Consider the following 25941-nt stretch of genomic DNA (forward strand, 5'->3'; position numbering starts at 1 on the left):
TCTCAAAAAATAATTCAATTTTTTTAAAACGGTAAAAAACAACTTAAAGCTCAGTAAAAACTCTATAAAATAAGATCAACTTATAAAAAACATGGCTTACCACCCCCTGTGACCATAATTCTTAATATTAACTAAAAACAAATACAGAGCTAAAAAAAAAAATCATGCAAACTCTTGATAAAATATATTTTATTTTTTATTGATTGTTGTTTTCAAAATCCTGCCTTTGTTCTCATAGTTTTTATAAGCAATGCTGTTCAACAACATTTAAATTCATTTTGTTACTTTGCTGTTAGCAAACCTAGTCTGTACAAGGATTGCAGTTTATTAAAAACAAGTTTTGAATAAAACTAGATATATACTGGTGTAAAGTAAAGCTAAATTACACTATTTTAAGTAATAATAATAAATCACCAGTATCAATAAGTACACCAGGGGTGTGTTTTGACTGGTTTCTTGTTTCCTGTGCAAACCCTGAAAATAATTGAATAACCCTATTAAAGAAGCCATTGAATATGGTTTTATTTAAAAAAAAAATTACTGAAAATTCATATCTAAATATTAGTATTTTGATATGAAGTAAAAGTTTAGTTCATATTTTTGAAAGAACTACATCAAAAATGAAGTAACTTTATTATTTTTTTTTGTAGAAAAAGCTGCATAAACTATATTAAAACCGTTAAAATATAAGAGTTACACATTTGAAAATCAAAACTTTTTATTTAAAATTAGTCAATCAGAAGTGTTTTAACAAACAATTTTTCAATGTTTGTACAACTCAAAAGGTTTTATTTTCAATTTCGGAAAACTTTGACTAAATTACATATTGTTTTTATTTTAACAACATTAGAAAATCTGTAGTTTTACAATTTTTTCTAATCAAATTGTAAAATAGTTGTTCACGTTATTTTGGTTTGTTTTGAAAATATAATTTGTTTTTTATTAGATTTAACTTTTAGTAAGATTATTTTACTGGAACTCTAGATTACTTATAGTATTTTTATTAAACTTCATTGTTATGTTTATCTGGTTTTAAAACAAGTTAATTAATAATTTTGATTAAGACATCCTTTTTAGTTTCTTTTGTATAAAATATTTTGTTATTGATGTTAGCTTCACAAGGTAAGGTAAAATTTTCATGTTGTCAATAAAAAAGGACTTGCTTCATATTTAAATTATTTCGTTAATAATTAAATATCTGAACTACTTGTTAAGATTGTGCATTCTGTTTTACTAGTATTCCACACTTGAATAAATTTTAAAATGTTTATGTACCTGAGGAATTTTAGACATTTTTGTAGTTGACAGTTGTGTAATTTTCTAAATGTAAAACTAAAATCTATCACACAAAATACTGTATTATTGAGCAAATTATAAATACAATGTAGTGTTATTGTTTAAATTTAACACAAATGTAATACTACTTGCATTGTTTAGCTTGCTTATCAGGTTAAATACTTGTGACATATCTGTCACAGTAAAATTAGTATTTGTTTTAAAAGTTAACAGTATTTAGGTTTAGATTAAAAAATAGCTGTTAGAGGCTAAATAAAACACATTCACTGCTGAGTAGTTTAAGAAATATTATTTCATCAGTTCTGTAGGATAATAGCAACTTTTATTCTGCAATGATGGATAACAATAGTTCTGATTACAAAGATGAGTCACCATGTGATCACCATGACAACAAACCTCTGTTGACCAATGAAGTAAAACCTGATAATGTTGCTGTGAGTTTTAAAATTAATTTTTTTTTTGTTTTTTTAAAACTTGCGTATAATAAATTATTGTTTCCTGTAAATAGTACTTGAAATTTTTATAAAATATTGTTAAGTATTGAAATAAATATTTATATAATTTTTTAATAATCAGTATGGCTACTGAACCTGGAATTCAGGAAAAACCTAGAATTTGACAATTTAGGCTGCAAAAACCTGGAGTTTGAGAAATTTTGAAAATAAAAACCTGGAAAATCTTGAATTTTGAACAAAAATCACTAAAAAAGGAAAAATCTGAAATTTTAAACAAATTTAACGTATTTAGTAGTGAAATTTTGATTTGGCACAAAGCATCTATCATATTGTTAAAAAAATTGTCATCATCAAAAATATTTTTTATCAAAAAACACATTTAAAGTAGCTTTACAGTATCTTTTCAATCTTGTTATACTATTGAACACAGATATTTATTAAAAACCTAACTTTAAAATAAAAATATATTCAAAAACGTGTACTTTCAATAACCTGAAAGAAATTCAGAAAACCTGGAAAAAATTTCTAAAAAACTAATGAATAATCAAATTTTTAAAAATAACAAAAGGGTTTAGAATATATTTTGATAAAAAAGTATTATTAATAGTTGGAATTTTTAGCAATAAATTTTAAAAGTATTTGTCAAACCAGTATTTTAAAATAAGTAATTTTTTTTGAGAAAATATATACTAAACTACTTAGTCTTTTTAATATTTGATTTAGTTTTATTTTATACAAAATAGGCTATTAGATTTTGTTTTACATGTTAAAACTATGAGATTTAAGTCAATATAAAGAAAACAACATATAGTTATTTTTTTATTGTACTTAGCATCTGAATTAATAACTTACATATTGTTTATTAAGTTAAAATATTATTTAACTGTATATTTGATATTAAAATAAAATGATATCTTTTAAATAAATTTTAAAATTTTTGAAATAGTTTATTAATTATTTAGGGTTTGAGTAAATATAAATCTTATGTTTTAGTTTAGCCTAACACATATGTTTTTTTTATTATTTAGTAGAATTTTAGACAAAAAAAAAGATTAGGGTACAAAGTTATTTATTAGCCAATGTTGTTTTTATTTTTACTTTATTAACTTTTTTATCAATTTGTTGTTATGGAAGTCAAATATACATTTTCAATCTGATACTTATCAATGTTTTTTACTTTCCATCATGTCTGTTGCTCATGCTGATTTTATTCTATAATATATCCATCAAACAAGTATTTATGTGTTGCTCTTAGTTGAAGACATGTCATTCAAAGTGACATGTAGGAAGACTTAGTGCGTTTTTTTTGTTGCATAGCTTATTGATTTTATTTTCAGTTAAAGTGCATGCTTTTTAACTAAAACTAAAAACCAAATTTGTTTGCAAAGCATGTACTCAATTTGTTTTAAAGTATTAATCTTTATACTTAGATTATTATAAAAAGTACTGTTTATTTACATTAATTATAAAAATTTTATTTTGAGTTCGTCCATTTTATGTTATTTTTAAATTATTTTTTGCACATTGATCTTCAAATGAAAATTTATTTATCTGTGATTTAAAGCTCAAAATAAGTGTTATAAAAGGTTGTTTGTTGCTAGATTTCTTCCTTTTGAAAAAGTTTTTTTTTCAAATATTTTAAAAGTTATGTAAGTTCAAATGCTGCAAACTTTGTCTATTTTCAAGTTCTAAAAAACTTAATAAATGATGTCAAAATTAAGGTTGGCAACAACTACACAAAAATTACTGAAATACTTTTTCACTATTATTTTGATTATTTATTACTAAATATATACTAATAATTAAGGAAAAATATGAATCAAATCACAAGATTTATTAATTTGTTTTATTTGAGAAATTATTTTTATTTTAGTTACTAGTTGAAAAAATAATCTTAATATGTGTTGATAATAGTTTTTTTAAGTCTCATGCATATTACCCTGTACTAACTTTTGCTAAATAATTTGGAACGTTGTAAAGTTTAAACAAGTCTTAAAATGCTTAAAACTATCATATTATGTGTTCATAATCGGTTTTAGTAAAGCTAAGTTATTAGTATTGTTACAACAAGAATAAGTTTAACTTACGAACTCAAATAATATTTAATTTCTTAACATTTAATATGGTAGTAGTATAAAAGTAAATATAATAATGTATAAAATATATCAGGAAAAAGAAAATAGTGGGACCAAGCCATCACAAACTGAAGCCACAGATGAGGTGAAGTTGTTATCAGAAGATTCTATCGCAATTGAAGTTGAAACAGAAGATTTATCTGTTGCATTTAAATCAGGTATTTTCTACTTATAATTAAACAAAAATTAATAAAACTTTTTTGTTTTTAACAAATTACATTAGACTGTAAGTTTTTAAGTTTTCATTATTATCTGAACAATGTTTTAGGTATAGTTAAAGAAATTTTTTGTTAAAATTTATACGTTGTATCTGTAAAGTAAGTCATATTGCTTTTTTATATTAAAATTTTTTATATTCATAGTTAACCAGGTTTATAAACTCCAGTTTAGTTGTAATTAAACTAGAAAGTTTATATCAACAGCTACAAAATTATTTTAATTAATTTGGTCAATTTAAAGTACTATTGTACCCTAAAAATTTTTAGTGCTAGTAACTTTATTTTTCCTTGGATTTAGATAATTACTGTTTAAATTACTTTTAAGTGTATTTTTTGTTTAAGATCAAGTACTTAGCTGCAAAACCCCAAAAAATACTTGCTAGCACTGCTAAACTAGTTTTTTAATATTTATTTAATTAACTAGTATATTTTTCAACCCTAAAATCATACACGTTGTAATTATAATCTGTATAATATCAACTATCAATTTTGAATTAACAGTATTGATAAATGTTTTTTATGAGAGTAACTTATTGACGTTTTAATACTAAGTTTTATTAAAGTTAAGCTCCATCAAGTATTTAGTTATTCTACAATAATTTTGTTTGTTCAAAACAAAAAACAACCTAATTGGCATAAAATTAAATTCTTCTATTTTTTTCCATTTTAATACTCATACTTTTTACCCTGAAACACTCATACTGCTATTGCAAAATGCTTTACTGCTCCAAAACCAAATGTCGAAATGCACACGTGAAGCACTGATTTCTCACAAACAGGTGCGAACATCGCGAAGAACAAGTGCGAGAACTGCGGCCAGGTGGTGCGCAACGTCGACGACAAGCTGGTCTACGAGGAAGACCACTGCGACCGAGGCGGAATGAGCAAGACGTCGAGCTCCAACTCGTCACTGGTATGTTTCAATGTTGTAGTAAGATAGAAAAATAACAATGCGGATTTATCACGCAAAAGTGGTTACATCTCAAAATAAATGTTTTGTTTGCAGCATAAAAAGTATCTTTATTGTGTTTACTCTAAGCTTTTTAATAAAGGCTTATGTTATTATTTGTAAAAAAACATGTTAGACCAACCTATGCTCTTAAGATGAGTGTGGTGGTCGAGTTACAAGTCTGGCACTGTGTAGTTGCATTGCTTGTTTTTACGCAGTTGTTTAACTTGTATTCTTTGTAAACTATGCAATTATTCTAAAATCATAAAAGGTTTGTTCATATAATTTGTTTACAGTTTTACTTTAGGCTAAGTATATTCTCCATTAGTTAAAAAAATGTTATTTAAAATATAGTAAAATTTACAAATTAATTATTATAGTTATTTAATTTAGTAACAAAGTTCAACTAAACCATAAAGATATTTAATTTTCTTAAAATTAATTTAAGAGATAAATAAAGTAGCAAAAACTATGTTCAGAACAAAGTACTTGTTCTGGGAATATAACTAAAACTAAATCTTAACATTCAAGCAAGTTTTTTTTAAATTTTGTAGAAAACAAAGTATAATGAACGTTTAAGTTTATTGATAAAAATCAGAACTGTTGTAAATCCATTACGTCAATTATGCATTATTAATTAAATAAATTCAATCTGTAAAGTCAGATAAGCCTTCGTTATTTAACTTTTACACATTGATTATGTCGTCTTATTTAAAGAAGAGTAAATATAACGAGGTTTATAAAATTGTTAGGATATCGTATTTTTATTTTGATTTTAAAAGTTTTGATGATATATATAAGAAATAAATTGTTTATAAAATATCAAATTAAATAATAATTTTGTATGTAGTAATTTTAATATTTGATTTTTTAACTTAACTGGAAACGCTAAAACAGCATATAATAAAGCTTACGTCCTATAAAAAACTAATGAGTATTTTATCACTTTAAACAAAAGTTTATTTTTCCATCAGTTTAAACCTAAGTGATCATCATTAAATAAATATATGTAAATCAAACGAATAATTGTCATTTTTATTTTAGTTTTAATCAAGTTCAATAGTAATATAACTTTTCTGTTTTTGCTATTTATCTACCAAGTGCAGTATATATATTTTTTTTGTTGTAACTTTTTAAAATAAAGTTTTGTTCAATGACATCAAAAAAGCTTAATAAAATACATTAAAAATAAAATTTCCCAGCGTTTTTTGCAGACATTTAAAGTCTTTAAAATCGTTTTTAATTCGATTAGTATAGTTTAGAAATATTGCAAACACCAGACATAGATAAATATAACCCAAAGCAAACCTATGTAAGCAGATTGCAGACATTTGAATTTAATATTTTTAAAATAAGAGCAAGACATAATTTTCCACTTGTTAAGACTTTCAAAATATTTTTTTGCTATAAATATTTTACTGATGTTTTACTGTTATTAGTGTTTTATTTAATGCTGATAAATTTTATATAAGAGTTGTATTAAATTATACACACTTTTTATATACTTTTAAAACTTTTTCTCATAAAATTTTGTAGTTTTTGCTTTCTTATTGCCCCATAATTAACAGTTTGTGCGATTATTAGTTATCTAGAGTGTTTAAAAAACCTGATTATTTTATAATCTGACATTGAATTATGATTGTTTTTTTGACTAACTAGTCGAAGAAAAACTATTATTTGTGCAAAACTTAAAAAAATTAGTCTTATATTGAGTGAGATGTAAAGTTTTTATGAATTGTAATAAACTTCTTCTTCAGCCCAGACTGGACATTCCACATGTATTTTTCTCTAATTCAAAAAACATTTTTTGATGAAATAGGTTGTTGAAAAAGAAATATTGAGAGAGACACTATTGATTGGCAAAACAAAATGTAATGTTTATTAACATGGCAAGAAAAGCACAGATTTGTTTATGCATTTCAGTCACGTGATAAATTGAAACAATGAATTATTAATGAATTTGTCTTGACAAATTTGCATGTTGCGTTTAACTTTTTTTTTTTAGGTTGTTTGTGTTTTTCTTATACCGTAGTTTTTGTTAAATTAAAGATTATTTTAATCTAGTGATTAAACAAAATTAACAAGTATAAAACTAATATTAAAGTTGTCAAAATTGTATCCTTGTTTAAGCAACATTGTACTTTGTAGTCCTACGTATATTCTCATTTATGTTAGTTTTATTGAAAGCTCAAAAGTCTTAATTATTTATACATAATGGATTCTATAAAAATGGATCTTCAACTCAGTGTTCTTTTTACTTGTTTAACATTAAGTAATTTTTTTGTATAAAAATTTTTTCTTAATATTTTCATGTTCACTTAATATGCATGAATTTAAGCTTAAATGTTTTTCTTCCTCTAAAATTTTTGTTTTATTACAATTTGATCAGTTTTTGTTTATTTTTTAATCGTGTTTCATTGTTGCGATAGCACAAAGTATTTTTAAATTTAGTTTTGCAATTTATACTTATTTAGTAAAATCAAAATTTTTATTACAAGCTTAATAATAATAAAAAAAGTTGAGCAATATCAGGATCATAACTATTCAATATGTTTTTCGTCATGTTATAAAAGTGTTTTTAATTTTTTGTGAACTTAAAGTAAACTTACACAAATTAAAGGATTTTAAAGCTTATTTTGATAACTATTACAACATTTTTCTTTAAACATATTCTATAATAACATTATAATTAATATTTATCAATCTGTTATTCGTAATTTATCTATAACATTTGTAAAATTTACAAGTTTAAGTATTTAATTGAAATAATATAAAACATAAATAGGTTTTGGTGTAGTTATAAAAAGTTATAGTTTTTGTTTTGTTGAGTTTAAGTTTTGATAAAGCTCTTTCCGTAATATCTATGTTTTTTTTTGGGAAATTTATAGTTTTTATAGCGAATAAGCTGTATTTCTCGAAGTATTTTTTTCACATAGAAAGTAATATATATATTTAAAAAAAAGAAAAATAATTTAACGTCTTATAAGTCTTGAAAACGTTAGACTATTTTCAGTTAAAATTTAATGATATTAATCAAACGTTACGAAATATTTAACTACTAAAAATAAAATAAAATGAAACAATAAAATTAATTTTTTTATTTAGAGTTTTCAAGTATTTAGATAACAGCATATGTTGATCTTCTAAGAATTATAAAAGCACCAATGTATTTATGTAATAATGTAAAATTACTTAAAAATTTTGTTTTAATTTCATGCACTTTATGTGTTGTATAACAGTTTTTAGTTTTTGTAAACATATGGAAAAATTTTGCAAACATAATGTAAAATTTTGTCATTGGAACAAATATTAATCATTCTAAAGTTAGCCTGTTTAGAGAATCTCCAAATATTTTTGTTAGCTTGAATACGTCTATTTTTTCTACTTTGTTTCATAATGTATAATATCGATTTCTTTACACTAGTTTAAGAATGTAGACTTTTTTATGTAAATTTTCCATTATGGATATTCTATTGGAAATAATCCTTTAATGAAAATATTTTTTATATGTTTTAAAAACACAACATTAAATGTGCTAACATTAAAGATAAAAGTGGTAAACAAGTTTTTTATAAGCATACAAAAACATTTAGTTTTTAAATAAGATTATAAATTAAATATTTATTTTACATTATTGAGTTTTCTTTTGTGTAGAGCTTCTCTAACATTTTAATTAAAGTATAACAAATCTTAAACAACAAAACGATTTTTTTTTGTTTTCTTTCGAAAGAAAATTTTGATAAATCCTACAGATTTTACAAATTTCAACATCTTATTTCTAATGTGTCATTAATTAAATTTAAATTCAAACTTAATTGTAAAGTTTTGTAGACTTGCTTTTACTAAACCTATTGTTGTAAACAAATTTTGAACTAATATTTAGAACGAAAACAATAGAATTAAACATAAAAAATAAAAAGTCTGAAAGTCAACCAAATCGATAAAAGCCAAGCAGTTTTTAACGATAATGAAGCCTAGCGCTAAGTTTGTTTTTATTGGTTTCTTGTGTAAGATCTTTATTGACATTATGCAATCAGTTGTGAATTTTTGAAAGTTATAGTTTTGGGTTCATTAATTGTATTTGAATTTTTCACAAAGTATTTTAAAGTTGTAAAAATTTTGTTATCAATATTTGTTTTTGCACAGCTTTTCGTATGAAATAACGTATCTCTTTTTTATCATTGTCAATTGCTACTCCACTTAAACATTTAAACAATAGATTTTATCGCTTAAAATACTAAATTTTAATTAATTTTTACTGAATCGAATTACACTTATTACAAAAAATGCTTTTAAGATATTTATTTGATGGAATGGGTTTTAAATTGATTTTAAGTTTCGTTTTCAAATAGTGCGTTTATTTTAGTTTGTGATGTAATGCTTTATAAAAGCTTATTTTTGGTTCTGAAAGGTATATTTGTAACTTGGGATTTTTAAGTTGAATAAATGTGTATTTACCAATATTATAATTATATTATACGATCATACTATATTTATACTACTAATAGCAATATGATGGTTCAACAACGACTAAAAGTAAAACTAAAATTACTCATTTTGATCACAAAATTGAGATAGTTTTTAAATTTAATTTCGTTTTTAAAGCTGTAATGTTAAAGTTAATTTATTTAATTAATATATAGTGAGTTTTAGTATGTTAGTTCTAACATGCTTTTCTAACTAAATTCCCTATAAAATTAAGTAATGACAACTTAAGTTTTCACAAAACAATACGACAGTTAAATTAAAAAAATAAGTTATATATCTATCGTAAAAAAATATTTTTTGATAACAGTACAAAAGAGTTATTTCTGTATTAATAAGTTGCACTTAAATTTTTTTCATAAAAAAAAACACTACCAAAAAGTAAAGTTTAGCTTGCAATAGTGACGTTGTGAAGTTTTTGTTTTTTGTTTTAAAATTCTAGACGTAGGTGTCAAATAGTTATGTTTAAACGACTGCAAATTTTTGCTTGAAACTCATAATATAATAACTTGTTCTAAGTGCAAAATATAGTTTATCAAACAGTTAGATTTAGCCAAAGGTCAAAACAATTTTTGTTGTCAAATAAAAGCACTTGCTTATATTATAATTACAATTAAGTTTTTAATGTGCTTATATAAATTATTTCTGATTTTTATTTGAATTTAACTTTACATTATCGATAGTGTTACGATCTAAAGTTATATTTGCTTCTTAATTGTTTACAATAAAATTGTAAGTTATAAATCAAATAGTCATAATAAAGTTAAAAAAATTTATTTTTAAGTTACTAAAAGCTTAGTCCTCTTTTAAAATTTTTATTTTATTAGAACTTTAAAAACAAGATGTCGTTTTGCATATTAGCAAAAATTAGCAATATATATACACTATTTAAATACTAATTTTAACGATAGTTTTCCTATAAATATAATTTTATTAGTTTAGAAACTAATTTTTTTTAGGTTAACTTAATAAAGATAATTGACTTAAAAGAAACGTTAAAAAAAAACTTCTACAGTAAATGCTAAAAAAATGGTATTTGAAGAATAAAATAAGGTATTTAAGGACAAAATAGCATGAAATTTAATAATCTGGAATGACGTTAAAGCTTATCTCTGTACAAACATAACGTATATACTTGAATGTATAAACAAGATTGTTTTAGATATATTAAAAATAAAATCCCAGTGATAAAATCGTTATTATTTTTTTAAAATAAATTTATTTAAAAGTTAAAAAAAAACAAAAAACTTAAATTTGTAAAAAATATAAATAAAGTACAACTACTATAATTGTCTGTAATTTGCTTAAAATAAACAATCTTATTTTTAAAAATGTGCTTAAAAACTAAATTTAAATGTATCGATGAACTAATTTAAGCAACTTAAAAATATATATAATGTAGTCTATGTAACTAATTTTAGCATTGTCGATAACAAAAAATTTATCATGATAAATTTTAATCATTTAGTTTTCCATTTTTTGTCGTGGATTAACAGTTTGTAATACAAATATTTACATTTTCTTAAGAAAACTAATATAACAAATGATCAACTATAATAAGAAAAAAAAAACTTAACTCTACTAATTGTAAAAAAAAACACAGTATAGTTTTTAACTTAAATTTGATTTAAACTGCTGTTTTTTATGCAACATTCACGTTTGAGTTCTTATATACCACTACTACTTAATTTATTGCATAGTATTTTATTAAATATAATTTGCCTTCCAAGTTTTCCACTGATTTGAGTCGGTTACAATATGTGTTGCGCACAACAAAAATAGTTAGACTACTGTTGCCAGCGATACTTTATGAAACTTAATGTGTGCGTTTCAATAAGTTTTCAATGCAAACTTAACGTTTTCAGCAGGGAGACTTCTGCAGGATTTGCCACTGCGGCGCGGACAGCGACCTCGGAAGGCTCATTTCTCCGTGCAAGTGCAAGGGGACGTTGAAGCACGTCCACCAGTCGTGCCTGCAGCAGTGGATCAAGAGCTCCGGTTGGTCCAATTTTAATTTTAGATTATATTAGAGGTTGATCAGTTTTGATACACTGTTAGCTTGAAAGCTCCTACTCGCTTGGATTCAAGTGTTTAATTTGTCTGAAAAAATGTTGGCACTTTTTTGGGCCGTAAGAAAAAAATTATTAGTTTTGTTTAGACTATGGGTGTTGAGTACACTGTTGTAATGTATCTGAAGGTTTTTTTTTCGCATAATTTAGACCACTTGTTGTCGTTTTATTTTACGCAAAATATGTTTTTTTTATCTATTAAATATTTTTCATCGTTATGTATACTACTGATTGTTTGTAGAAAGTTGGTCTTTATATAGTGTGTATGTAAACTATCAATATGATAGCTTTAAGTGTATTTTAGTAATTCGGCTTCATGACCTTTTGTGATGTTTGGGTTTTCGGTATTAAACTACTTAAGGTGTTGTTGAAAACAAAAATAAAAGCCCGTTGACGTGGTACTAATATTTTTCTACTTTTATGTTTATTTTTTAAATACTTTTTTTTTAATAGAAAAGAAAAGTTGTTATGTGTTAGACAATTTTCTTGTCGATTTTTTTTTGTATACTGTTATCAAATATATGTTACTTTTAATTTTGAAGCTGGAATCTGCTATTTGGGATGTAATAAAAAAATTGTACGTAAAAACTAACGTAAAAAAGTTCAAAAAGAAAATCAGTAAAGAGTCCAGTTGAACAGGTTTTTTGTTAATTTCGTTTGAAAAGCGTACAAAATTGATTTACAAAGTTTAAACGCAAAAATGACCTTTCATTTTGATTAGACTTTTTTCTCTACGTAAACTTATTGATTTATTCGCATGCTGTTTACTTTTCGGTTGGTTTTGTTGAAATTTTACATTTTGAAGTTGTTTTTGTTGTTGAAGTTTCAAAGAAATATTTATCACGTCGAACCAAAATAAAAGCTGTAACTGTAGCACAGCTTAAGTGTAGTTTGTTAACAAATCTTTTACTACAAACACACTAATGAAGACATTATAATTTTTGCAATATTCAACTTTTAAAGCACAAAGTATTATTTTTGTTTCTTATCTACTCTAAATAATTTAAAACTAAGTCAAAATTCTCCTCAAAAACAAATTAACTAGCAATTTTAAGAAAGTTTTTATACTTTTATTTATGTATTGGTTTATTTGCAACTCATGTTTTTAAACGTTTTTGAGTACGAATAATAAATTTGTTCGACGCTTTGATAAAAAGATGAAAAGTTTTTAATGACGAATATTTTTGCTGAATGTTTCAGTTTCGACGAGACATCATCAATAGCTTCTCGTTTGTTTTCATATGAACATCACCAAATAGTTTTGTTTTAATTTTTTTATGTTTACCATAGCTCTCAAGTTTTTCAAAGGGTGCTATAAAACTTCTGTGCAAAATATACTATAAACTATTTTACTGCTAAAACAAAAGCATTTGTGATTTAATTTTTTTTAAATCGGGATTGTTAAAAAAAGTTTTAAAGACTATAAAGCAGTAGCATTTAAAATGAATTATGGTTTATTTTAAACTTGATTTTGTAAAACTTTTACCAATCCGAAATATATCTTTTTTGTCGACTCTAAAAGTTTTTTATTTAGTAGGAATAGTAAGATAAATAAGTTTCTTAGCAATTTGATCAAAAGCCACATTGAAAGAAAAAATTAAACATTGTATTTAAACAAAAACACCGAAAAAAAACTTATTTTATTCAAACAGAAATAAAAAACAAACATTTGAAGCCTGTGTTTGCATATTTTGTTGGACAAAAAAAAGCAAGGCAATTTTAAGTAAAATCATTTTTTTTTTTCTATATTCACTCTTCATCAGGCAGTAATATCTTGCTTTGCATTCGATATATTGATTTTAACGGGCTAAATTATTTATGGGACTTAAAACTTTGCAAAGCTTCTGTTGCAAAAGTCACCGTTTGTTTCAATTATTTAAGTTCAAAGATAATTTTTAAACACGGTTGTTTAACAGTCGTTATAAATCAAGAGCTTTTGTTAAATTTTTTGAAATGGTCAGTTAGTTTTCAGATTAAAAATTTGTTTACTAGTTTGACACACGTCAATATTATATGCTTGTAAAACAATTGAAAATTAAGCTCAGTAGGTTTTCCTTTCAGCTTTAATGTAAGGGTATGCCTAGAAATTTATTTGTGTATCATTTTTGTTTTATTTTAAAACTTTTAAAGAAATGATCAAACCTAAGTGTTGTATGGTTTTTGGCAGTTTAATTTTAAATAATTCTAGCAGTTTACTTAAAATTATGATAATAATTTTTTCAAAGCTGATTTTCCGTTGTTAAGCAGTTTTAAAGGTAATATACCTCTCATAAGAAACTCAGCGTTAGTCTTTTTCTGGCAGTTTTTAAAACCCCCAAAGCTTGTACTTTCCCTTGCAGAACAAATAATTGATTTTATCTTGTCTACATATAATTTTTGTTTAAAACAAATATAAATTACATTACATAGCACAAGTTTATTACTTATGCGGTTAAGGTTTCGACATTATTTTTTTGTAGAAGCAAAAATTGAGTTGTTTTTGTATGAATTTAAAAATTAATAAATTTAGACTGCTGTTTTATATATATATATTTTCGGTTCAATTTTCCAAGACCAAAACTTTAGCCCTGCCGTAAAAGTAGAATCCTTTAAAACGAAAAGTAGTCCTGTGATTTGACATAACACTTTACATAACCTTCCAAGTTATGTAAAGAAAACACTAGTTTTTGTAAGTATTATGTAACAATTAGTGCTTTTTAACCGCGAAATCTAAAAATATAACTACACCTGTTTCGTAAGATAACTATTTTGTTATAACTGTTTTCTTGCATTTATTCAAAAAACAATTAGAGCGTTGTACAATAGTTTATTTTTTCTAATTTTTCACTATAAATCTTTGTAGTTTATCTGTTCTGGTTCGTTTTGATTCTAATTAGTGCTGTTTGTTAAAAACTTATTACTTTATTTTGTAGTTAAAACTGTTCTCAATAAATGTGTCCGAGGTGCATGAAGGAATTATAAAATTGCATACATTTATTTTCAACATGAAAACAAAAACAAAAAATAAAACTTTAAAAACAGTGTTACGCAACTACTTGTGATTTACATATGAATAAGTAAAACTAAACCTACCATCTTTTCAAATCACATAATATATCATAATTGTTGTTCGTTAACAAAATAAACATTTGATCAGTAAATTTTCTTTCAATCAAACTGCGTTGTGTGGAATAAAAACCTCAGCAAACTAATTAACGTCATCGCTTTTCAAAATATTTGCGGTAAAAATGCTTTATGTTTGTTTAAGGTTTTATTTGAAACTCGAACTAATGCTCTTATATACTTTGACAGCTTGGGTTTATTTATTTTAATATTTTCTTATATATTGTTATTTAAGATGGTAATTTATATATGAGTTATTCAAAAACTAAAAAGTATTAATTTTTTTCTAGCTTTGTTGCAGAATAACAGCTGAATATAGTTTGTTACAACCGAAATTAAAATGCCCTTATTCCAAAAAGTTTTACTGTAAATATTTGTATAAGTTTATACATTTACAATTTACTACTAATATGTTACAACCGTTGTAATAACATTCTTTTAACAAAAAAGCTTGAGATAATGATCAACTTTTTTTTCAGATTGCAAACACTGCGAGCTGTGTGGCTTCCATTTCGCCATGAACACCAAACTCAAGCCTCTTTCTAAAGTTTGTTTTTTCCTGTTTCCTTCCAATCTTAAAAATAATTTAAGCAATATAAAAGGCTTTTTGATGTTTTATGATTTATTAAGCTATCACAAACCAATTTAAAGAATGTCTTGGAATCGTTACAGTTTGCTTACTTTTAACTTGATTTGTTGTTATTGAATGTGCTCATTTTAAAATTTATTGAACTTTTAGTTAGACATTAGTTCTAGTCTTGACGATTATATACTTTACCTTGATATTTGATGTTTTGCTCTTACTTAGCGATTCCGCTAGTTTCAATAATTTATAGCATGGTTTTTTTAAAGTTTCCGACAAAAGTTGTACGATTTATCTTGGCTCAACTTTACAAAACTTGCCTGATAACAAAGATTTGTAAACTTTATTCACAATAAAAGCAATAGTTTTTGATAGTTTCCGGTATTTATATTAAAATATCAATTGCATTGCTTTTGTTTGATAAAGATCATAAATCAGCTTTATAAATATTTGTTAACAATAAAAATTTTAAAACTTAATACTGCAAACTACAAATTATGAATAATAGATTTAAGTTAGCCATGTCTTTAAGCTTGTAGTTTTAAAAAAAAATATTCGTAAATGTTAAATTTGTAAGTGCTAACGCAATTTATAAAAGTTTCACAGGAATTATTTTGAACGTTTTTTGATGTTTTTTTTTTATTCAAACAAAACCTCAAGCCCGGAAAACCACAAGTTTTATAAACTTAAATATTGAATGTTTTAAGCAACATTTCTTACTTTCTTTATCTAAACATTTTTCTTGTTTAACATTGCAAACCTTTTTTTTAGTTTACTTTTAACGCTTTAAAGCAGGGTTTCCCAAACATTTTTTCAATTGCCCCCTTTAAAGAAAATAAAAAGGCTATTACCCCCTCCAACAAGACTACCATTTAAAACACCTAAGACCTTTTTTTTACTCTTCATCTTCAACTCAAGTTTATCTAGCGTAAATTTCAAAAAATTCAAAATTGCCCAAAAATTTAAAATTACCCCTATTTTCGCCCCTTTACTAACTATTGCCCCCCCCCCCCCCCCAAACTTAGTACCGCCCACTTTGGGAAACCCTGCTTTAAAGTCAGACCACTTTGCCTAATGATTTTCATATTTTATTTATGATACAGACAGACTGTCATTTTTTTATTAAGTTAAATATATAAGTCTATTAGACGTTTATTGACATATAATCATTTCTCGCTTAACATTTCTGTGTACTTTTTAATGTTACTTTTCATAATAAAAAAGCTTTATGCTTATTAAAGTTAATTTAAGGGATTTTTTATTAATGCTTTTTTAGAAGTTTAAAGATTGTAAAAAAATAATTTAAGAAAACTGCAGCCTTCCATATAAGGTTAGAATTTAAGATACTCACAAGTAGGAAGATATAAACTTCTTAATGCATAATAAAAACTATTGCTATATAGGAAATATATTATACTTAAACTGTATATTTCACCAACATTGCTCAGCAACTGACACTTTAAACCAATAAAGTGCTGTTTAAATCCTGCCGGTTAAAATTTTCTTCCAAAACACCAATTTCCACTTGTTCTACAAAAAACGTTGAATTTTAGTTTAAAACTATCATCGTGTAAATTTTAATCTCGTTATGACGCAACAGTGGGAGAAGCTGTCGATGTCAACGTCAGAGAGGAGGAAGATAATGTGCAGCGTGGTGTTCCACCTAGTGGCCATCACCTGCGTCGTGTGGAGCTTGTACGTGCTCATCGAGAGGACAGCCGAGGAACTCAATCAGAGTTAGTTGGTTTTTGTAGTACTTGGTTGTTTTGAAGAGTTAGCCGATTGGGTCATTAGTCAGTTCGTGCTTGATGTGGTTATTTCTTCATTGACATTTTATTTTTGTTTCATTTTCACGTAGGGTTTTTTTTGTGTAAAAATAGAGAAAATTTGTATTTTGAACACCGACTGCGTTAGAGGAACTCAATGACAGGTATAGTTGCTAATAGCGTTTTTAGCAGGGTTGCAATACACTCAGGCTAATTTGATTTTTTCTAAGTAAAGCTCATGTTAGTTTTGATACTTTTTCTTACACCCCAGGCTAGATTTCCTTTTTTTTCTTGAACATTGTATTTTATTATGTACTTTTGTTATTATTTCGTATTTTAGGTGATTAAGCATGATTATTTTATATTTTTAAAGTTTGTGGCTCGTGTTTTATTTTAAATTTTCTTATTAACTCAGGTCGACTGATGCTAGCTCAATGTAACTCAATCTAGTTGTTTATCATCCAGGCTGTTTTTTTCTTGCTTGAAAAAATTGCAGCCCTGTTTTACATTATTTTTTATTTTTATTTGAATTTCAGTCAGGCTTTAAGTTTAATTAATGGTGTTCTAGTCTGTTTTAGATGTCTTAATCAGTGGAATACAATAGCAACAAAAAAGGAATAGTGAGTGTAATACTATCAACAAATAGAGCACTTTATAGACTCTCTAGGGCTTTCATAGCAGTTTTTTTGATAGATTTTTACGGTCTTTGCTTGTCTGATTCTTAAGGATTTAGTGCCTTGTTACGTTATATCTTATATTTTTTTGTTAGTAATGGAATTTTTTTTGAAATCAAGTTGTTGTTTTAAATACAACTTCTAAAAAAAAAACATTAAAGTCAAATTTAGTTTATTGATTAAATTTTGTACAAGACGTTGTATTTTTACTACATTTTGATGGTAAATTACTTCCAGAATAAATAACCGAGTAGGAATTCTTTGTATTTAAAAAAATACTTTATATTTTTTTGTAACAGTTTTTAAGTGTTTAAACTAAAAATGAATACAAGTGTTTTTTTATACAACATTGTTCTTTTTTCTTAAAGTTTTTAGTGTATTATATAGATTAATAATTTTTTTTTCAACCTTTAAAATTAAAAGCAAAATTATAACTACAAAACAAAAAACAAGTGTCATGTCAACTAACAAATGTTGAAAAATATATTTTTCGCTTCTTCCACTAGAAAAAATGAATACACTTTTAAAGTAAAAGTTCAACTTGTTGTACATAAACCTAAAAAAGTTAAGTTGGTTTTTATCGAAGTAAAAGCTCATTGCTAAACACGAGATTAACTTAACTTATGTGAAAATCAAATTAAACCCAGGTGGCTGGTAGTTAATAAGTAGCTTTATGTGTAGTTGTTTTATCTAGCAACATAGAAATTGCCTGCGTAAGAAAGCGCCTGAACGTGTAGCTGTCATGTAATTTGAAACTTTTCTCTCGTTAATACATCCTGCTTCGAACTGACACTTTGAAAGTTGCAACTTTGCTGGATTTAGCAGTAATTTTTCTGCGAATTTTGATGTGAAATAAATGACTATAACACTTGTTATAATTTACCTCAAAAATATTAACAAACATAATTGCCTTCAATTGAATTTAGTGTAAGTTGTACGGCTTTGTTGTTAACTTTTAAGGAACAAATTATTAGCTAGAAAACATCTTTTAAACATCAGCTAGAAAACATTTTTAGACTATCAAAAATATTAAGTGATACTAAAAATGTATCAGTTTAGAAATAAAAACTTCATTAATTGCTAGGCTTTCTCCTTTTATTCTGTTCGACACTAAGTATAAGCATCTTAGTTTTTAAATTTCATTATGGCATATGTTATGATTGAAACGTACTCTGCTCAACTAAACAATTTTGAGAAAAAAGTTAGCCGAAAATTAAATCATGTGGGTTTGTGGTTTTAAGAAAACGTAAAGTGTTTAAATAAAATTTATGCTGTCTATATTTAGACTTGGAAATTTAAAAGTTAAGCAGTTTTTTAGATTAGAGTTTAAAATTTGCTTCATGTAATAAGCTTCTACATATTTTTGTCATACTGTTTTTGCATAAAACTTAAGCTTTTTGACTAAAAGTAGTATTTTAAATTTTCAGACTTTTTAGCATATTAATGTAGTTAATTTTTAGAACAACTATGCGGAATTAATTTTTTTGTATTAAAAATAGATTATATATACTTGAACTTAATTAATTTTTTTAAAGTTCAAAACTGATGTTTTGATTTATCAATAAGTTTGTACATAATTAATGCCGAAAATTTCAAATTATATATTTCATATGTCATTCTTTTTATCTTGAATATGATATGGAACTAATAACAAAAAAAAAATTATAAAAAAAAATATTTCTTTTTTCATAGGAATCAGATGTACAAGTTATAGTAAATGTCAAAACATGTTTTAATTTTTACAAGAGAAGTATTATCTAATAGCTGACTGTTATATTTATTAGTTTTTAATTAATATTTTAAAACCAATCACATCAAAGCTGTTGTGTTTTGAGGTTTTTTAAAGTAGTTATGTATTATTATATGTTTTGGTTTTAAGAAAACAAATTAAGAGATTTCAACTACTAGAGGAGAAGTAGTATTTATGTATTATTTTATTTAAAAATAACCTCTGCTATCTTTTGTCTATAGTTTGTCAGGTTTGTGTTTTTCCATAATTAAACGATTGATTACTTCGAGTTGGCACGTTTTGTGTGAATTGTTATAATTAGAACAATTAATTAGATAAAGATACTTACGTTTCGCACCAAAATATTTTTCTGTTTATAATTAAACGTAAATGATAAGTCTCTTTAACTTAAAACAATCCCAGTTTTTATGTTCAAAACAATCCAAGTTTTTATTCTTAAATAGTAGAATTAGTTATTATTGTTGTTTAATGATTAAAAAATATAATATAAGTTTAAAAAGATAATGCTGTTGTTAAAGTTTACACTTTTGAGATTGTTTTGACTTCATAAGAAAAGGTATTGAAAAAATGTATAGTAAAATTTTTACTATATAACATATATATATATACATATATATATATAAAATAAGGTTAATGTTTAAACGTAAACACTTTCAACTGAGCCCACTTGAAGGGCTTTTAAATAATTTATTCAAATGGCGATTTAAAAAATTCTGGAACATATGTTTCACAAAGCTTTAATTTTTCATAAAGCTTTGATCATCAGCCAGTTAAATTCAAAATACAAAGCACTGTACTAAACAAAGATACAAAAGTTATGCAAAAAAACAAAAAACAGTATGACGTAATATTGTACATTACAAATATTCAGTACAAAAATCGATCTACCTTCTAACTAATTAAACAACTAAAATTAACGAAAACAACAGTTAATTGACTATAAAATGCTTCAAAATTTGTTGTGTTTTAAAAGAAGCTTTTTTATATGTCGACAAGACGATATAAATTCGCTTCGCTTATTTAAACAACCTTCCTTTTTTAATGCATACATAACGGCTGTTGATTCTTTTAAGCACAGCCTACAAACAGGGTTGTTACCATCTGCTATTGGCTGTGCTCTTTTTATCACCTCCCAAGTTAATTTAAAATCAATGTTTTTGCGCCTAAGGCCGCAAACATACTTCGAAAGCTCAGTTTCATTTTCGTATACACCACCTTTAAAGGATTTTTTATGGTTGGCATACCGAAATCTGAATTGAGTGGATCATAGGCCGATGTAGAACTTCTTTTCAAGGTCAGAGTTAACTGTTGCCTTGTAAATAATGTTCTCTGACCGGCAATTGCCCCCTTTCAAATTGTATTTACAGCCACCGGCGCAATTACACTGATTTTTGATTGAATTACTTTTGTTTAAAATCCTTTGATTATGTGACTTGATTAATCTCTCCAAATTCGCCATACATGAATAACTGATTCGCATATTATGTTTGTTAAATATCTTTGATAATGGGTTATTTTTGTTGAAATGTTTTTTTACTAGATTTATAAATTCTCTGCCGATGTTTGTTTTATGCACAGCTTAAAAGAATCAACAGCCGTTATGTATGCGTTAAAAAAGGAAGGTTGTTTAAATAAGCGAAGCGAATTTATATCGTCTTGTCGACATATAAAAAAGCTTCTTTTAAAACACAACAAATTTTGAAGCATTTTATAGTCAATTAACTGTTGTTTTCGTTAATTTTAGTTGTTTAATTAGTTAGAAGGTAGATCGATTTTTGTACTGAATATTTGTAATGTACTATATTACGTCATGCTGTTTTTTGTTTTTTTGCATAACTTTTGTATCTTTGTTTAGTACAGTGCTTTGTATTTTGAATTTAACTGGCTGATGATCAAAGCTTTATGAAAAATTAAAGCTTTGTGAAACATATGTTCCAGAATTTTTAAAATCGCCATTTGAATAAATTATATATATATATATATATATATATATATATATGTATATTATTGTTTGCTATTCACCTAAAAGTTATTTATTTTTTGTAATAGTTATCAGGTCATTAAAAAAGAAGGTATTAACCTTAATTATGTGTTTTTACAATATAAAGTTTTTTAAAGTATAAAATATGTTTTAAAGGTTTTTTGATTATTTTTTGATTATTTACAGTAAACTGTTCTCTATATTTGAAAAAAAAATGTTCTGTTACAACTTCTTGTAATTTTTGTAGTATTTGTAAATCACTTTGTTGATATAAAGAACACATTAAAAAATTCTTAAGATTTTTATTTTTAATTCCTAACTTGAAAATAATTATCTGGATAGTACGTCTTAACATATATACTTAAACAAAAGAAAAGTTGTAACGCAACATCTAAAAATATTTTTTTTGTTTAAAGCGTTGATTTGCTTTTGCAAAAAAAAAAATTACAGAAAAATCCAAAATTCAAACTTAAGGTTTCAACACAAATCCACCGAACAAAATTTTTGGAAAAAAAAAAAAAGCAATTTTCACCACAGTGTAAAAGTCACCGAAAATTTCACCAATTTGTTCCGCTAGCTATGACGTCATTATGGCTTCTCTTTGCTTTGTTTAACTTTTTCGTAGCTTTTTTAAATAATGTTTGCCTTGAAGAAAGTTCAGCACTTTTGACTCTTCGACCTTGCCTGTTTTTGATGCCGTTCAAACTTTTGTCTAAAATTTCTGAAAAATGCTACTCGTTAAGTTTTGGTGCTGAAGCAGATAATAAGTTAGGTTTTCGGTGTCTTTTGAGTAAACTATAGTAAGTACCATATCACTGTTTTACTAGAAAACCAGTAATAATAGTAATTTAATTAAATGAAATTTGATAGAGTTAAACAAAATAGAAAAGAACAGCTCGTAAAATACAAATAAAAGCTGTCTCGTTCAATAAATTCAAACCAACTTACCGTAGTTGAAAGCAACAGCCGAGTTGATAAATGTCCCCGGTTAAAAGTGAAGTTCTCATTCTCAAAAATGCTGTTTGCTTCAAACGCTTCAAGTTGGTCATCGTGTTTGTCGTTGTCTGCTGCATTCGCTACAAACTTTATGATGTTGCTGCTGCATTTTGAAGTTTGCTGAGTTGCTGCCGCAAGTCTTGCAATTCGTCGTTGCTGTTGTTGCTTTCAAAAAGTTTTATTTCAGCTTATAGCTTAAAAATAAGCTGTTTTGCTTGAATTGCTTCATTGAATAACAGCTTTGAAAAGCGTTTGTCTCAAAACCAGTAGAACTGTATATTGTTTTGTACACATGTTTTTGTTTGAAAATAAACAATGTTAAATTTAAAAGTTAACCGTTTTGTTTTTGTTTATAATTTATAATGAAAAAATGTCTACTTAGTTGAGAAAATAGAAGTTAAATCATAGTCTTGGCTTGTGTACTAATTTATATTTTTATTTTAAATTAAAAAGTTGCAGTTAAATTGAAACGTTTTTTGTTTTGTATACAACTAGTCGAAAAAAAATGTTATTACTTTATTTTTTATCTTTGAATTGTTGAAATGAGAATGGTAGTTTGAATTGAAAGGTATAATTTGTCTTAAACTTCTATATTGACTGAATAAGTAACTTTTAGCAAACATTGCTTCTGTTTGTTCCAATTGTTCTCGGAAAACAATAGAAAGTTGTTTACAAAAACTTTCTTGATCTAATACTGCTTGTTTTTGTGGATTTTTTTTACTATTTTGATAACAATCAAAATGCAAACTAGTTAAAGTATTCTTTTTTTTGTCATATACTGAAGTAATGTTTGTTGAATTATGTATTTGTATTATGTTTTGAACTAATACTTATGATTACTTATTGCTTTTTTCTTTGTAATTATTAATTAAAATGCTTTCATAAATTAGTTGTAATTAAGTTTCGGTTTCGTTGTGACGACTAGTTTTCTCTTTTGTTTAAATTGCTTACATTAAACAAACAAAAGATGCTAATAAGAATTTAGTTGTTTGCAATAAAGTTTAAATTATTACTTTTTGTTTATCATCATTACCATTGTGATTAGTTTTAAAAATTTTCTTAAGCTTCTTATTTTTGTAATTTTAAATACAATATTTTGATTGTTTAAATTTTTTATTCTCATTAAAATCCGTTTATTCTAAAATGAAATTTCATGTACATTGTACAATTATATTATAGTTAAACAAATATATATGCGCATAAAATATTTGCATTGTTTTTTGTATTTCATAATTTGGATTATAAATAGTTATGAAAATAAAAATTAAAATATTTGAAAAATAATAACTGTACCCGTTTATATAGTTCTTACAAAAAAAAACTATTAAGTTTGAAACTGTTTATAAAGAGTACAAGTATTTTTTAACTTTTAAAGGTAAAACTTTTATTACAAGTACTAACAACAATGTTATAAACCATCACCTAAAACATAAAATTTTTCTATTATTTTCTATCAAACATACCTTATTTGCTTTGCTAAATTGTTTTACCATAAATCAAATGTGCTTTTGTACTTGTTTACCACTTTCAAAAATAATTTAAGCTGATTTGGATTATGAGATTACTGGAAATTTTGTTGTTTAAAAGAACAATGCAGGATTGAATTGTCTGTTTTTACATTTGCCACAAGCTAATCTTCTAATTTTAAAATGATTAATTGAAGCAAAAAGCAATTTTTCGATGTTAGAAATAACTTTCTCCGTGTTTACATGCTCATTTCAAACACGATTTAATGTACCTGTTGACTTTAAAAGTTAGTTTTATATGCAAAGTCAGCTAATTTAATCGAAACCTTGTAGTTGTAGTTTGCATTCACTTTGATGAATTGTATTAAGAAAAAAACAAACCTTTAATAGGATTAAATCGATTGATTGACTTTGCATAAAAAGATGTTTTTGACTAAAGTTTTTTCCTTTGAAGTTCTTTTCAGAATACTTGTTCCTTTTTTGACCGAATGTTTAACATGCTTCGATCGTAAATTTTGAATTAATTCAGTTTGGATTTAGCGTTTTTTTTATTAAAACAATATCATTTTATTTCTTTACATGAATCAACCTGATTGAGATTAAGAAATAAGTTTGCGATTTGAAACAAAAATAGCAAAATTAGAGTTTTTGTTTCAGCTTTATATTAGAATTTATTGTCATAATTTTTGAATAGTTTGTATATTAGTTATTTAATTAAAATAACAAGGAATATTTTTTAATTATTTTTTTTCTAGATCAGGCTCATTTTTGTTGTTATTTTGATGTTTAATTGGGTTCCAAATTAGCACATTTTAAAGTGAAACTTGACGAAATCAAGCAAAGCAATTGAACAGTTCAATCAAAACCGACGTTCGAGCACAAACCCACAAACTTTTCTTTTCCAACTTTACTTAAATTATTTGTTTTCCACGAACCTTCGTAAGTTTGTTTACGCCAAGCTCAAAACAAAGCGTTAACGCATACGGCGGCCTCTTCATCTGAAAGTGCGAAAACAATGCTTAACTTTTTTGTTACGTCATAAAGAAACAATCGGCTGTGCTCGCCGGTGCGCGACCGAGGCTTCTTGAAAGTTTCTCTTGTGTTTTTTTTCACACGCCGACATTCAAGTTTTTTGGTTTTGCTTTTTGTTGTGTGACGAAATGTTGCTTGCGGATGGCATCTGTTGCTAATAGAAATATTTTCCTTGCCATATATGTATTTTGAAAGCAATGAAATTAAATTTTAAAACAGACGTTTTAGTGTTTTGTAATTTTTTATTTTCAATTTTTTACTGGAAATAAGTGTTGATTGTTTTATTTTTATTACCATTAAGTTCTTTGAATTTAACCCTGTCACTTTTTTTTTTGATATAAAAACATTAAAATGTTTTAACAAACATTTAAAATTGTGAAACAATTAAGTTTTGTGCGGCTCCTTAAATACAAAACAATTTTGATAGTATAAAACGTGCCCTTTTGTAGGAAACTTAAACATTTAGGCACTGTTAATAAATCAAGTAGAGAACAAATTTAAGCCACAACCTTTATTTAACTCTTTCCAGATTTTGTTGTCCAAACAAAGTCAAGTTTTTAACACTTAAAATGGAGTTTGAAAATTACTATCATAGCATATTACTACTAAAGATTAGTTTTAATGTTGCTAAATAAAAAAATTAAAATTTCTCAAGTCATAATACAAGAATTTTGTTTTTATCGCTATGCTTAGGGTTCACACTTTCCTGTGTTTCCTTGGATAATTACAGTTTTACGAAAAAAAAAAATAGAACTTTTACTATTTTTGCCTAGTAAGCTGATCAGTTTTAAATTACATATGCAATTATTTATTACTTAATGAATATTTTTGTAGTAGAGTATACGTAAGATTTGTACAGTGAGCCGGCAAGCGGTAGATTATCTTTTTGATGACCAGAAAATCAAACTAAATGTTATACATAGTTAAATAGAATTGAACTTCTTCTTTTCAACACTGTTTTCTTTCACTTGTCTCAGTTTCAAG

At 25.4% G+C, this 25941-nt stretch overlaps 1 protein-coding gene across 1 annotated transcript in view; it reads left to right on the forward strand.

Annotated features, from left to right (window-relative positions):
• Window positions 1-1516: 1516 nt before the first annotated feature.
• Window positions 1517-25941, forward strand: part of LOC145835308 (E3 ubiquitin-protein ligase MARCHF8-like) — a 29036-nt gene continuing 4611 nt past the window's right edge. Inside the window, exons 1-6 of the mRNA XM_082942879.1 lie at window positions 1517-1730; window positions 3921-4044; window positions 4884-5017; window positions 11404-11536; window positions 15189-15256; window positions 16893-17028. Of these exons, the coding sequence (XP_082799005.1) occupies window positions 1629-1730; window positions 3921-4044; window positions 4884-5017; window positions 11404-11536; window positions 15189-15256; window positions 16893-17028 (697 nt within the window). The 5' untranslated portion in view covers window positions 1517-1628. The remainder of the gene's footprint in view (window positions 1731-3920; window positions 4045-4883; window positions 5018-11403; window positions 11537-15188; window positions 15257-16892; window positions 17029-25941) is intronic.

Source organism: Thalia democratica, chromosome 4, assembly GCF_965202585.1.
Source record: "Thalia democratica chromosome 4, ktThaDemo2.hap1.1, whole genome shotgun sequence".
NCBI classification, from domain to species: domain Eukaryota; kingdom Metazoa; phylum Chordata; class Thaliacea; order Salpida; family Salpidae; genus Thalia; species Thalia democratica.